The sequence below is a fragment of the Bubalus bubalis genome, chromosome 3 (genome assembly GCF_019923935.1).
Source record: "Bubalus bubalis isolate 160015118507 breed Murrah chromosome 3, NDDB_SH_1, whole genome shotgun sequence".
NCBI classification, from domain to species: domain Eukaryota; kingdom Metazoa; phylum Chordata; class Mammalia; order Artiodactyla; family Bovidae; genus Bubalus; species Bubalus bubalis.
The window spans coordinates 28,233,544-28,248,728 of record NC_059159.1 but is presented as its reverse complement, the minus strand read 5'-3'; the positions used below and the strand labels follow the sequence as shown (position 1 = coordinate 28,248,728).

General features: G+C 53.7%; 1 protein-coding gene across 7 annotated transcripts; it reads right to left on the bottom strand.

Moving 5' to 3' along the window:
• Positions 1–1,749: 1,749 nt before the first annotated feature.
• NT5M (5',3'-nucleotidase, mitochondrial) lies at positions 1,750–14,960 on the bottom strand. 7 transcript variants are annotated; one of them, XM_006042844.4, is made up of 6 exons: positions 14,237–14,632; positions 12,184–12,267; positions 11,455–11,555; positions 6,560–6,620; positions 5,279–5,393; positions 1,750–2,356 (listed from the first exon to the last, which is right to left on the bottom strand). In XM_006042844.4, the coding sequence occupies exons 1-6, from the start codon at positions 14,492–14,494 to the stop codon at positions 2,214–2,216; spliced, it is 762 nt and encodes a 253-aa protein (XP_006042906.2). In that variant the 5' UTR covers positions 14,495–14,632; the 3' UTR covers positions 1,750–2,213. The 7 variants fall into 7 exon arrangements, 6 of the variants coding, with proteins under 6 accessions (XP_006042906.2, XP_025136198.1, XP_044795077.1 ...); XR_006549533.2 differs by lacking the exon at positions 1,750–2,356 and adding an exon at positions 10,716–10,839 and having other exon boundaries at positions 5,318–5,393; positions 14,237–14,958; XM_025280413.3 differs by lacking the exon at positions 12,184–12,267 and having other exon boundaries at positions 14,237–14,626.
• Positions 14,961–15,185: the final 225 nt, after the last annotated feature.

Below are 15,185 nucleotides of genomic sequence, written 5' to 3'. Positions count from 1 at the left end.
AGGGGCGTCTGGGGGTGCTGGGAGTCTGGGGGTGTGGGGCATCTGGGGGTGCTAGGGCATCTGGTGGGGCTCAGGCACAGGCCAAGGTGCCTGGGACCTGCGCACATGCCTGATGCAGAAGCAGAGTGATGATGTCTCAGCCACTTGGAGGTCGTAAGCATGATGGGTGTCTGCGGCTTGTGGCTGAGACAGGATTCCTGCTGGCCAGGCAGGCTGGACACTGTCCTCAGCTCAGTGGACACCCAGGGTCCAAGCTTGTCCACGGTGGCCAGGGGGATGGGTGGGAGCTGCTGCTCCAGGAGCCCAGAAGTGGGCTTAGGAGTCCTTCCTTCTCTTCCTTCCCCGAGGTTGCCTGTGCCCCCAGTAATCACTGGCACCCCATCATCACATGCACACGCACATGCGCACACATACCCGCGTCCATTTCAATAGGTTGTGCTGCCACTAGGTGGCCAAGTCAGGACCAGTGCCCTGGGTTCCTGTCGGAGCCTTCCAAGTCCACTGTTCTGGATGCCAGGGCTCTGGCCACAAGGGGTCCAGCCACTGGGGCTCTGGTCACCGCACCTTCCCCCACCTTGTGTCACTAAGCACATCCATTTCCTCCACCGAGCAGCAATACTGTGGAATAAATGTCCCTGTTTTCTGCAACTCTTTTTCATGGGGGCTGACCAACCCTGGAAGAGGCTCAGAGATATGTGGTTTGGCCCAGGTCCCAGCAAGTTGGTGGCAAACCAGGCCCTACCCTCCTGGCTCCCACTTCCCGGCCCCTTCCGCAGCCTCTCCTCTGCGGCCTCTGGGGGGCTGAGCTCGCCCCAGCCCTGCTTGCTGGGTGGCCTGGGCTCACCTGGAACCTCTCTGAGCCCTGGACTCCTGGGCTGGTTGTGGGCAAGACCAAAAGTATAAACACACTAAAACTCAGCCATGCAGGCTCATGTTCATTTTTCACTGTCTGTTGTTGTTTGGTCACTCAGTCATGTCCGACTCCTCATGACCTCATGGACTGTAGCACACCAGGCTTCCCTGTCCCTCTCTACCTCCCAGAGTTTGCCCAAACTCATGTCCATTGAGTCAGTGATGCCATCCAACCATCTCATCCTCTGTTGACCTCTGGTATGCCTCTTACACTCCCCCAACCCCACATAAAGTGTTGCAAGCCACGGGAAGCGTTATGAGGCCACATAAAGGTCACGTCAGTGTGCAGGACGCGGTGACACTGGGGTGGGTCCCAACTGGGAAAACTGACCCAGAAAGTGGAGAAACACCCTGAGTCTTTCTGCCCAAACCTGGAGCTTCTGCTCCTCCCAGGGGCTCTACATCTTGAACCCAGAATATCTACAACGTTTTCAAGGGGTCAGTCTCCACTCTCCATGGAGCTGAGGCATTTTGAGATCACGTGATGGAGCCCCAGAACCCTCCTGGTCAGGACCCACCTGCCACTTTCCTCTCCTTCCTCCTGGCCATCTTAGGCCCGGAGCCCGAGGGGCAAGCAGGGGGTTCCTGGAGGGCAGCTGTGGGGAAGACAGCAGGAGTGGATGAGAAAGCGCAGGCAGGGGTGGCTGCTTAGGGGGCTGCTTCCCACTCGGGGACATCATGGCCGCCAGCATGGCCACCTCCACCAGATCAGGGTCTGTCATCCCTGACTCCATGCAGCCCATGGCGAGGCAAACCTGCCAAGCTGTGTCTCCCACCGCCTCTCACCTCTTAGCTCCCAGCTCGACACCCAGGGACCAGACGCAGAGGACCTTGGGGTGGGGACTGAGAACAGCATTTATTGTTCACGCCTCCAGTGAACACCCAAAGCTTGTGAACCCCCAGGTTGGAGTGGGGGCCGAGCCCTCCAGCCAGAGGCCGGGCTGTGAGGTCCCCTGCACGGACCCAGCATGACCTGGAACTCGCACCGTGTTGCTGAATCCAGGCGGGTCCCTGGGGGAGACCCCACTGGGTGTCAGGCAGGCGGCAGGGGCTGAGGTTCAGAGGGGCCGCTCGACCATCTGCTCCTGCATCGTCCTCAGACCAGGTAGCTGCCGGCAGGGAGGGGGCTTCCCTGAGGGAGGGGAGGACTGCCCCACCGAACAATGCCCCAGCTCCTCCCAGACCAGAGGCCTGAGGTCGGCCTGGGCGCCTGGAGTCCTGTCCAGGCCCCTGGGCCCGCCCTGCACTGAGGTCCGTGGAGGGCCCGGCCAGGCATGTACAGGGCCAGGGCTCAGCCCAGCTCAGTGGGGCCGCTTGCTGTCCAGAATCGCCCTCCAGTCATCTGCCCACGAGTGCAGCCTGCGGCTGGGGGGCTGCAGCTGTGTGTGGCGGTTGTGACAGGCTGTGAACAGGACGTGCTCCCAGCTGGGATTTGGCTCGGCCCCTGGGGGAGAGAGCAGCACCTCAGGCCCGTGGCAGGAGCCCCAGGGGGGTCACAGCAGCCCACTGGATGAGGACCCCCTTGCAGCCCTGGACCCCAACACAGGTGCTCATTGGAGGCTGACCCTCGAGATGTCCGCCTGACCTGCCCCCGTGCCCGGGCATCCTGCCCCCATGCCCAGGCCAGCTTTGTCACCAGCTGTTGACCGTCGGCCCCGCAAGTCCCTCAAGCTTCAAGTCCCTCGTGTGGATTCCACTTTCTGGACGCTGATGGGGGTAGAGATGAGGATGTTTCCCTAGCCAGTTCCAAAAATAATCAGGGAAGGAATATTTCAGATTTTCCCACTGAGGTGTCCAAGAGAATAGGATTTAACCCCGAAACTGCTGACGAACACCAGCAGGGGCACATCTGCCAGAGCATGCAGGCAGAACCAGGAGATAAAGAAGCCGAATCTGGTGGATGCTGTCTGAGCTCCTAGATTCAGCCACACCTGAAGCCCTCCCAAGAAGAAGAAATGTAAAAAGGCAAAATGGTTGTCTGAGAAGGCCTTACAAATAGCTGAGAAAAGAAGAGAAGCAAAAGGTAAAGGAGAAAAGGAAAGATATACCCATCTGAATGCAGAGTTTCAAAGAATAGCAGAGAGAGATAAGAAAGTCTTCCTAAGTGATCAATGCCAAGAAATAGAGGAAAACAATAGAATGGGAAAGACTAGAGATCTCTTCAAAAAAATGTGAGATACCAAGGGAACGTTTCATGCAAAGATGGGCTCGATAAAGGACAGAAGCAGAAGATACTAAGAAGAGGAAGCAAGAATACACAGAAGAACTATACAAAAAAGATCTTAATGACCCAGATAACCACGATGGTGTGATCACTCACCTAGAGCCAGACATCCTGGAGTGTGAAGTCAAGTGGGCCATAGAAAGCATCACTACGAACAAAGCTAGTGGAGGTGATGAAATTCCAGCTGAGCCATTTCAAATCCTAAAAGATGATGCTGTGAAAGTGCTTCACTCAATATGCCAGCAAATTTGGAAAACTCACCAATGGCCACAGGACTGGAAAAAGTCAGTTTTCATTCCAATCCCAAAGAATGTTCAAACTACCACACAATTGCAGTCATCTCACATGTTAGCAAAGCAATGCTCAAAATTCTCCAAGCCAGGTTTCAACAGTACGTGAACTGTGAACTTCCAGATGTTCAAGCTGGATTTAGAAAAGGCAGAGGAACCAGAGACCAAATTGCCAACATCCCTTTGATCACAGAAAAAGCAAGAAAATTCCAGAAAAACATCTACTTCTGTTTCATTGACTACGCTAAAGCATTTGACTGTGTGGATCACAACAAACTGTGGTAAATTCTTAAAGAGATGAGAATACCAGATTGTCTTACCTGCCTCCTGAGAAATCTGTATGCAGGTCAAGAAGCAACAGTTAGAAGTGGACATGAAACAACGGACTGGTTCCAAATTGAGAAAGGAGTATGTCAAGGCTGTATATTGTCATCCTGCTTATTTAACTTATATGCAGAGTACACCATGTGAAATGCCAGGCTGGATGAAGCACAAGCTGGAATCAAGATTGCTGGGAGAAATATCAATAGCCTCAGATATGCAGATGACAGCACCCTTATGGCAGAAATCAAAGAGGAGCCAAATAGTCTTTTGATAAAAGTGAAAGAGGAGAGTGAAAAAACTGGCTTAAAATTCAACATTCAGAAAACAAAGATCATGGCATCCGGTCCCATCACTTAATGGCAAATGGATGGGGAAACAATGGAAACAGTGACAGATTATTTTCTTGGGTTCCAAAATCACTGCAGATGGTGGCTGAGGCCATGAAATTAAAAGATGCTTGCTCCTTGAAGAAAAGCTATGACAAACCTAGATGCATATTAAAAAGCAGAGACATTATTTTACCAACAAAGGTCAGTCTAGTCAAAGCTATGGTTTTTCCAGGAGTCATGTATGGACGTGAGAGTTGAACCATAAAGAAAGTCGAGCACCAAAGAATTGATTCTTTTGAACTGTGGTGTTGGAGAAGACTCTTGAGAGTCCCTTGGACTACAAGGAGATTCAACCAGTCAATCCCAAAAGAAATCCGTCCCGAATGTTTATTGGAAGGACTGATGCTGAAGCTGAAACTCTAATACGCTGGTCACCTGATGTGAAGAACTGACTCATTAGAAAAGACCCTGATGCTGGGAAAGATTGAGGGCAGGAGGAAACGGGGACAATAGAGGAAGAAGTGGTTGGATGGCATCACCGACTTGATGGACATGAGTTTGAGCAAGCTCTGGGAGTTGGTGATGGACAGGGAAGCCTGGCGTGCTGCAGTCCATGGGGTTGCAATGAGTTGGGCACTACTGAGCTACTGGATTGAACTGAACTGAACTGAAGCCCTCCCACGTTAGCTTTTCAGTTTGGTGAACCAATCATTCCCCCTCGCCTTAATAAGCAAACTCAAGGTTTGTTTATTTTGGGGGGAGGGGGACACCCATAAGCAAAAGGGAAAAATACAGCTCCTAAACCACCTTCAACTACAGAAATTAGGTTTTGCTTTCCTGGTTTACATACTAGATTCAGTCCAAATTACTTTTGAGGAAAAAAGAAAGGATTCTGTTGCTAAAAAGAAATGTTTGGCAGCCAGAGTCTGGCCCTCATTTAACAGGAAGGCAAGGCTTCAAGGTGTATGGTGACGTGATCAAGGCTGCCCCAGTGCATTACCCCTGGGCTGGACCACTCTCCCTGACTCCCTGGGGGTGTGTGTGGGGAAGAAGCTTGTCTCCCTGAAAGGGAGGAGGCTCAGCTCAAGGTTCAAGGCTGGACAGGATGCCTCACACAGATCTGGTGACTATGGGGCTGGGGGATGGGCACAAGGGTTGGGGCCCCCATGCCTGCCCCTCCCCTACTTCAGGCCACTTGCCTGTGATGTCCACCCGGTCGTCTATGAGGAGGTCAGCAGAGACCACGGTCTTGTCTCTGGTCAGCACAATCTGCTCCAGGAAGTCAGGGCCAAAGTGCTTCTCCACCCAGGCATACTGGAACGAGAGTGGGCCAAGAGGAGGGGGGGCTATGAGGCCAGGGCGCTGCCAGGGAGACTACCCACGTGCAGGGGACCACAGAGCCGTCCCAGTCCACAGCTACAAAGTGGTAGTACCGCGGCTCTGACCAAATACCCCAACCCAGCTCAGGTCCCCCATGCACCCTGCAAGGCTCCAGCCCAAGGAAAAGGGGTGCAACCCTTAGGTGCGTCGTCCCTTCCAGAAGCCCTGACCAGTCTGCCTTCCAGCCCTACCTGAGCTTTGGTCTGGAGGCCACATGAGAACTGGACCCACAGTGGGAGTGGGTGTGCGGTGCCAGAGCCAGGGGTACAGGTGTGTCTGGGGGCTCCCCCAACACCCTGCTCCGAGTGACCTTCCCCAGCAGATGGGGAACCCGCACAAATGGCCCACTTCTCTTAAAGCCCCTCCACGGTCACAAAGTAACACGAACATCCCAGAATAACTGGGTGCTGTTAGGTTTACAAAAAGGCTCCACAAGGCTGTCTCCTTGCCAAGCTGGGTGAGAACAAGCTGACATCTGGGCCATCCAGGACTCGGACACTCCAGGCCTGGATTTGCTTAAAAACCCTTCAGAGGCCTTGGGGTGCCTGTTGCTTGAAGCCCAAACCACTGGTTCTGTAAAGGCCCTGCCTTTCAGCCTCTCCCTCCCCCTCCTGCTTCTGCCCCTGTGCCTCCCCCAGGTCTCTTGGCCTTTGCTCAGCTGTCCCACCACTTACAACTGGTCTTCCCAGTTCCTCCCTTCCCCAGGGAGCCAGCCTGGGCTTCTGGGCTTCCTCCCTACTGGACCACAGAGCCTGGGACACCTGTCTCTTTTCCTGCCGTGCTGTCCTTAGCTCCCAAGAGCAGAGAGAGGCATTTTTAAGCCCCAGATGCCCAGTGTTATAGCAGGGGCCTGGTAACTGTTTCCTGAGTGACAAATGTATTTACTTTTTTATTGCTAAAGTAATGGCTAATCAAAGAGATTTTGAAAAATCAAGAAAAGTCAGAGAAACATCTATAGTTGACAGAATTTCCTTCCTTCTTTTTTATAACGTTTGGGAGGAGGCCCCGGCCCAGACCCCCAGGCGGGCTGTATGGGAGGGTCCCAGCCCTTCCCCAGGACGCAGGCAAGGTGAGCAGAGGCCCCGCGGCAGGTGTCTCACCTTCTCGAAGGGACAGTACTTGTACATCTTGATGGGGCTCGTGCAAATGAAGACATCAGTGCTGGGGAGAGAGCGGTCTGGTGAGGCTGTGTGCCCACAGCCCCCCTGCCTGGGTCCGTACCTGCCCCCACCCCTCCGCCACGGCCCTGGCCACCACGTGGGACACCAGCCCGGGGCCTGCAAACCACACGGCAGCCCCCGTGCAGCCAGCCATGCAGAGGTTTGGAGCCACCACCCAGACATGACAGGAACTACTGGGGAAGGTGAGCAGCATCCAGCCAGGGAGGCTTTACAGGACAGAACCAGTTATCAGGGACATCAGGGCCCTGCTCGGCGCGGAGCCAAGAAACCTGCAAGCCAGAGTCTGGGTCAAGGGCTGGTCCTCCTGGGCCCTCAGGGACCCCTGAGGTCTGTGCTGCACCAGCGCCTCCCACAACCCCAGACCCAGCACCCACCAACAGTGCCAGGGGGTCCCCTGCCCCTTGGGTCACACCCGTAGGACACTGGGTCCCAGCTCTCTGCAAAGTGGTCCCGAGAGGTCTCAGTCAGACTGCGGCCCTGGGTGTCTCCTGCTGTGTCTCCATGGAGTTGCCTGTTCCGGACATTTCATGTTAACGGAACCCCACAGCACGTGGTCTTGTCCTTTGGGGTCGTGTTTTCAAGGGCACTGGAACTTCAGGCCTCTTTCTTGCCCAGTGACATCGCAGTGAGGCACATGCTACCAGGATGGAGGGCGCAGCTGCTTCCCCCAGGCATCGAGCTGCTGGGGACACCCGTGCTCAGGGCCTGGTGGATCTGCACCTCCATTTCTCTCGGTGCGACTGCTGGGTTACAGCCGGCTCCACGCCCCGGGGACATGGCTGCTGAGGCAGCAGCTGCATCTGTTTCGATCCCACCATCGGCGACAAGGACTCCAAGCTCCCTCCATCCTTGGCTACACTTGTTTTTCTTGTCATAGTCGTTCCGTGGGCTTCCCGCTGTAATTGTGACTCATTTCCCTAAGGACGAATAACGCTGAGGCAAACTTCACATGCTTAGTTGCCATCTGGAGCTCTTCTTTGGAGAAATGCCAAACTCAGCACCCGAGCCCGTGGTTTTAAAACCTAAATGAGATGACACCCTTCTCTCTTCAACCACGTACACTATATCCTTCCTGCTCCACACTCGCTGAAACCTTGGTCTCCTTTGTTACCAAGTCAGCAAAACCCTTCCCCTCTGGGGCCTGTACCCCTGCCCACTCTGCACTTCACTATTCACTTCGACCCTGCAGGTCTGGGGTCAGATGTCGCCTTCTTGGAGAAGCATCTGCACCTGAACGAGCCCCTCCTGGGCAACCTCCAACACAAGCATTAGACACAAGGCTCTCCACTTGGTTATGACTCGACCCCTCTCTCCGTGCAAACTTTGGGGACAGACTGATCATCAGAATTGTCTACCCGGCTAAGATCCAGAGTGGAAGTACAGGGCCAACGCATGTCGCAAGCTGGAATGTCTGCAAAATAGAGCAGCTGAGAAAAAGCTCCAGAACCCACATTCCTCCTCTCCCACCCCCTAAAGAATCCTCAAACACATCTGCAAACTAACAAGTTCTGGGAACCCACCCCACCATGAAAAGAAACCTCTCATGGACGTTCCCCATGCTGCTTTGGCCAAAGGACACTCTTCTTGCTGCTCACCTACTAAATCCTGCCGAGTAGTAACAGTGGCAGCTAACGCTTACATTGTGCATTTTACAGGTGAAGAGACCGAGTCACAGAGAGTTTAGAAATGTACTAAGAGTCTGATTCTGGAGAAGTGGGCTCACCCTGGTTCACACTGAGCCTTAACCATCATGCAACCCAGCTCCCCAGACTACAGCTGGTAAGTATGGTCCAGACAAGAACAGAGCTTTTAAAAGCTTTATATGGGACTCCCCTGGGGGTCCAGTGCTTAAGAATCTGCCATGCAATGCAGGGGACACATGTTTGATCCCTGGTTGGGGAATGAAGATCCCACATGTTGCAGAGCAACTAAGTCTGCACACCACAACTAGAGAATCCATGTACTACGACCAGAGATCCTGCAAAATACAACCAAGACCTAAAACAGCTGGAAAAAAAAAAAAAGGCTTTGGTGCAAAAGCTTTCTACACGTTCTCTGCCTCTCTGGGCTTTTGCTACAGGTGGAAGAAGTTGTATCACACTGCTCCAGTGTAAATCAAGTTCAAATCATAGACTAGAATAGAATATACTGCTCAGAGGGCCTGATGTCTATTTATCACATTAGAACCTTGAAAGCTGATGAAGTTCAAAGGCAGTTACATGGTATGTGCATACGTGCCGAGTCGCTTCAGTAGTGTCCGATTCTGTGCGACCCTATGGCCTGTAGCCTGCCAGGTTCCTCTGTCCCTGGGATTCTCCAGGGAATAATACTGGAGTGGGATGCTGTGCCCTCCTCCAGGGAATCTTCTCAACGCAGGGGTTGAACCCACATCTCTTATGCCTCCTGAACTGGCAGGTGTATTCTTTACCAACAACACCACCTGGAAGGCCAGTTACATGGCACTGCTGCTGCTGCTGCTGCTAAGTCACTCCAGTCGTGTCCGACTCTGTGCGACCCCATAGACAGCAGCCCACCAGGCTCCCCCGTCCCTGGGATTCTCCAGGCAAGGACACTGGAGTGGGTTGCCATTTCCTTCTCCAATGCATGAAAGTGAAAAGTGAAAGTGGAGTCGCTCAGTCGTGTCTGACTCTTCGCGACCCCAAGGACAGCAGCCTACCAGCCTCCTCCATCCATGGGATTTTCCAGGCAAGAGTACTGGAGTGGGGCCATTGCCTTCTCCGGTTACATGGCACAACCAAGGCCAAATCACACCAAATATTTGATTTGTCATTGTGACTACTAAATTCAAGCAAAACTGTGACCAATAAAAGTTATGCAAGCCTAGAAAGAAATCCTAACATTTATGGGCAATTGACTTTTGACAAGCAAGCCAAGACCATTCCATGGAGGAAAAGAAGGGTCTTTTCAAAAAATGGCTCTGGGACAACTGGATTTCCCACATGAAAAAGAAGGAAGTAGGACCTCACACCACATGAAAAAAATTAACTCAAAATAAATCAAACACACTGAACAAAAGAGCTAAACCTATACCACTCTTAGAAGAAAACACAGGAGCAAATCTTTGTGACCTTGGGTTAGGCAAAGGATCCTTAGAGATGGCACCAAAAACACAAACAGCAAAAGAATATAACAGATAAATTTAACTACATCAAAATAAAAACTTTGGGTTCCAAAGGACACCAGCAAGAAAGTAAAACAATCATAGAATAAGAAACTGTATTTGCAAGTCATATATCTCACAAGGGACTTGTTACCCAGAATAAATAAAGAGCTCTTAAGAGTTAACAATAACAAAAACGACAAATAACCCAATTGAAAAAAAGTTAGCAAAGGATCTGAATAAACATTTATCCTAAAAGGACAGACAGCTGATATGCACACCAAAAGAAGCTGCATAGCATTTGTCTTCAGAGAAATGCAGATTAAAACCACAATGAGACACCACATCACACCCACTAGGATGGCTGGAATAAAAAAGACCACAGCTAAATAAAATAAATATATTTTTTTAAAAGAGACTTCCCCAGTGGTCCAGCGGGTAAGACTCCACCCTCCCAATGCAGGGGGCCTAAGGTTCGATCCCTGGTCAGGGAACTAGATCCCTGCATGCTGCAACTAAGACCTGGTGCAGCCAAATAAATAACAAATAAAATAAATATTAAAAAAACATAATAAAAGACTACAGCCAGGGTTGGGAGGAGGAGCTGGATCCCTTCGATATTACTACTGGGAACGCAAAACGTGCAGCTGAAAACAGTCTGGATTCAGCCCATGACCCGGCAGTTCCACTCCCGGCAGTACACACCTAGGAGAAACAAAAACAAGCGACCACAGAGACCTGTAGATGAAGGTTCACAGCAGTGTTAGTCTCCATATTTAAAAAGAAGAAACACCCCAAGGTCTACCAGTTAATGAGCAGATGGACAGAACACAGTGGGCCACAGGACTGACAGTCACTTGGCAGTGAAATGAGATGAAACGCTGATTCACCCTGGGACACAGATAAACCTGGAAACATGCTGAGTGAAAGAAGCGGCCACAGAAGGCCAGATACCATAAGAAATGTACATGAAACGTCCAGAAGAGGCAAATCCAGGGACAGGAGGCCTACTGTGGTTGCCATGGGTGGTGGGGGGAGGGCAGGAACAGGCAGCGACTGTGGATGGTCCAGGGTTTCTCTGCGGGAGATGGGGAGCGGATAGGCTGTGAAGCTGATGATGGTGATGGGTGAACACCTCTGTGACTCCGCTAAAAACCACCTGGATGTGGGCTGCATGAATTACATCTCAGTAAGATGACTGTTTTTTAAGCTCTCAGAGGAGGAGCACTGTGTTACTGGATTGTGGTGGGCACTGGTTCCGGGTGCAGGGGGGGCTTCGGCTCACAGGGTCAGGCGGATGGCTCCCCCTCCTCCTGCTGCCACCTCCTCCCCATCTCTCCCAGGTCCCCATCGCACCCCTTCACACACGTGACCCTGTGTTATCACAGTCTTCCTGAGTGACGCTCTGTTCACCGCCTGCTCCCCGGCTGGACTGTAAGCTCCAGGGTTGCAGGGAACGAGTCTAACAGTTGGTTCTTAGAGATTTGCTGAACAAATGAACCCAGGACACCCAGCAAAGTGCGTCAAACTAGATTCCACATTCTCCCAAGTTACCAGATGGAAGCATCTTAGCTTGCAGAGAGGCCCTGAAGGATTTACCAAGCCGGCCCATGCAGGGTGCAGGGCAAGCAGGAGGAAGACAGGCAGAGGGCACACGGGAAGGGGCGTGGACCCTGGGCCAGGACAGACTTACCTCTCCAGGTTGGCCATCTGTTTCACAGCTTCCACAGCTCCTGGGAGAGGTTCGAGGTCAAAGAAGAAGTTCTCAGACTCCCAGATGCTGATGGCCTTCTCCTGAGAAGAGGGGGAAAAAAAGCAGGTGACGCCCGGGGTCCTCAGCACCCTGAGCCCCACACCCGAGGACAGTCTTCCTGAAGGCAGGTTGGTGGAGTGGGCGTGTACTCCAGTCCCTCTCCAGGAGGGGCCCAGCTTCCACAAGGATCCGGCAGGGGCTAACTACAGGGTTCAGAAGCTGGCTTTGCGGGAGGCCCCGCCGGAGTCAGAGGGCGGGAAGACCGGCCTTCAGGAACCACGCCCTTGCCTGATTCTAAGGGCCAGAGCACCCTGGAGGCTGCAAGGGCGGGCCAGGTCCTGCCTCCATGCTGAAGCCCTCACTCATGTTCAGTAGCTGGAGGAGCTCAGGCCTTTCTGAGCCCCATGGAATGGGGGCATGGGCAGAAGGTGGGCATGGCTGCTCAACACCACCAAAGCAGCTCCTTATCTGTGCTATGTGTTGGGATGCCAATAAACACTGTTTTTTTGGTTTTTTTTTTAAGTATTCTGCTGTTTTTAAGTTTAAAAGTCCCAAATGCAGACCCTCATTTCACATGTGAGAAAACCAAGGCTCAGAATGTGGACAAGACCGACTTAACGTCACACAGCAAAATGGTGGCTTCCAACCCACCTGGCGAGGAGTGCCCACCTTATGCTGCTGGCCACATTCAAGTCTGCAGTATGCCACTTCCTTCCAGGGCCAGGCCAAGGGGAAAGTGACAAACCCCAGCCTCTGAGAAGCAAGAAACAGATCCCCTTCAGGTCAGAAGCCCCTGGTCCCAGAACAAGTGCTTCCCCCACAGTGAGCACACAGAAGTCACACACGTTGGAGGTTAACTCGATGGATTTAAGCAAACCAGTGCTTATTGCTAACATACACTCTGTCTGGGTCTCACATTCCTCAAGTGGCAAGAACTGCCATCCCCAGGATACAAATGAGGCAGCTGGGCTTCACAGGCTGTTTTCAAAGCCACTTGAAAATTTTTTTCAAGTTCAGAACTTGAACTTGGGTCTCCTGACTCAAACGGACGCCGTGCAAGTGTGACTGGTGGAAAGCAGGCTCGAGGAGGAGTCAGAAGTGCTGGCCCTGGCGGTGTGACCTGGGGCTAACCACTGCACCTCTGACCAACGCCCAGCTTCCCTCCCTACCCCCAACCTGCCCTGAAACCCTGGTCAAGGCATTTCCTCTCTCTGGGATCAGTTCAACTGTCCAACAGTGTAAGATTCTAAGTCAGTTACAATGAGCTATGCCTTCCTCTGCCCTGCTTACCCCTTGGCATGTGAAGATCAAAGGAAATACAGATAGACCCATGTTTTGTAAACCATGAATGCCTCCGTGTGTAAGCTGGGTGCCTGACTGGGTGCTTTTCAGGCAGACGCTGGACCAATCGTGCCAGGGGAGACCCAGGGAGGTCCTGCTGTGAGCGGTGCTAGAGATAAGGTCACATGTGCCTCTATCAATGCCCCGTTGCCTGCATGGTTCCCAGGAGCAAGCTCTAGGAATAGCCCTCCTTGGTGCCCCTGGAGCTCTGCTCCCAGGCCTTGGAAACCAGCAAATCATCCCCTCAGAGCCAGAGTCTGCACATGGGCGCAAGGGACTGGAAGAGTCACTGGCCTGAGAGCTGGGGGTGAGCTTCCCTTCTGCATGGTAATACGGTCCTGGGAGGAAAGAGGTACTGAGACTGCACTGCTGAGCGCCCTCTGTGAATGAACACACACAGGGCGGAGGAGGACGTCAGAGCCTGCAAAGTTACTAGAGCGTTTTTAACTGGGTATCAGGACTGGGAGGAGTCAGCACCCCAGGCTTGGGGGAAGGTCACCTTCTGAAGCGCTTGGTGTTCCTGAAGAGAAGGGGCACTTGATTTCCTTTGGAACACCGGCCCCTCCACAAACCAGAATTCTGTCAAGATGCCGTCCGTGAGTCACAGAGCTGGCACTTGTTGGGGGAGCACAGAGGACAGGACCGGGTGACCTTGGCACACAGATGGACTGTTGGATCCTGGCTGCCCCTTTCACAAGGGAGAAAATCAAGCCTGCCTCGGAGAGGAGGGGATGCAGGCAAGCTGGGTTACAGAATAGGCTCTCAAATCCTATCAGCTCCCCTGGCAGCCACCTCAGAAGGCCCACTGAGGGACAGCAGAAAACACTGGGCCTCTAGGTTGGTCCAGGGCAAAATCTGGCTCCTTTCACCAAGCAGTTTAAACGTACAAGCCACGCCATCTGTCTGGGAGCGAGCCTGCTATCTCCTCTCCATACACCATGGACTCAGAGAGTAGAGCACTGCGCTAGGGGGCCTGTCAGAGCCCAGGTGCTCAGAGGGGCCGGCAGGGCCAGTGGATAAGCCAAGGAGTAGATCCAAACCCACCGTGCACTGACTCCCTGTGTGCTGTGATGTCCAGAAAGGCTCATAATCTCTCTGGGCCTAATTCTACAGGGAGCCACGCTTTGCTGTAAAAGGGCGAAAAGAATGGATGCTAAAGATGCTCATCAAATCTACGAGGAGGAGGAAACAGGAATGTGACTTGAGGCCAAGTACACCCAAAATTAAAGTCAGTTGAAGATGGAGAGTTGGATATATTACACTTTATGTACTCCTGAATTTTGAGAAGCCCTCGATGACAGCCAACAGCGTGGCCCCCCAGGACTCGGTGCTACGGGAGGCGAGCCCCAGGGCCACGCGCGCCCGGGGTGGGGATGCTCACGCTCAGCCCGGGCTGCAGACGGCCGTACTGCTCCGACACCCAGAAGCCGCGCCGGTCCTCCAGCGCGATGAAGGGCTGGTCGGGGAAGCGCGCGCGGAACTTCCTGAGGAAGCCGCCCTCAAAATCGGCCAGCACGCCGTCCATGTCCACCAGCACTCGCAGGGCGCGGCCAGCAGGCCCACCCGACGCCCAGCGCCGCCCTGCCTGCCCCGCCGCGCCGCGGGGCCTCCGCGAGCACCAGCAGCGCAGCCGGATCATGGCCCCAGGCGGGCGCTCGCCGCGGGCACCGGGGCCATGACCGCGGGAGAAGACACTGCGGGCCTGGGGGCCCGGCGCGGGGCGCGCCGGGTGCGGGGAGCGCACGGAGCGCGCGCGGCGCCGGGGGCGCGCGGGGTACGGGCGGGGGGCGCGGGGCGCGGGGCGCAAGAGCGCGCAAGCTCCGGCCCCAGAGCGAGGCTGCGGTTTCGCCGCCCTTAAAGGGACGCGCGCCGACCGAGGCGGGCCCGAGGGGCGTGGCCTAGAGGATAGTCCGGGGCGCTGGGCTGTCCCCGGGGCGTCCGCAGTCCCCGGATCTCCACTGGCACCTTCTCCTGGAACTCTGGGCCTGGGCTCCCTCCTCCAACTGCCACAGCGAGGATGGAGCAGGCCTGTGTCGCAGAGACGTTTACTGAGCCCCTAGAGCATCTCTCAGTGGAGCATATGGACGAGGTCCTGCCATCTTGGAACTTACATCTTAGAAGGGAAGATAGATAGGCAGCAAATAAGCCAAGAACACAGGCAGAAGAATTTAAGGGAGGGAACCAGAACAGGGTGATGCGCCCCCTGCTTTACAGTGACTAGCTGGAGAGAGCTGCCAGAACAGACACTAGCCTTGCAGATATCACAAAGCCTTAATAAAACAGGAGACTTTCAAATGAATCCATAAATGAATATTGTTATGTACCCTGTT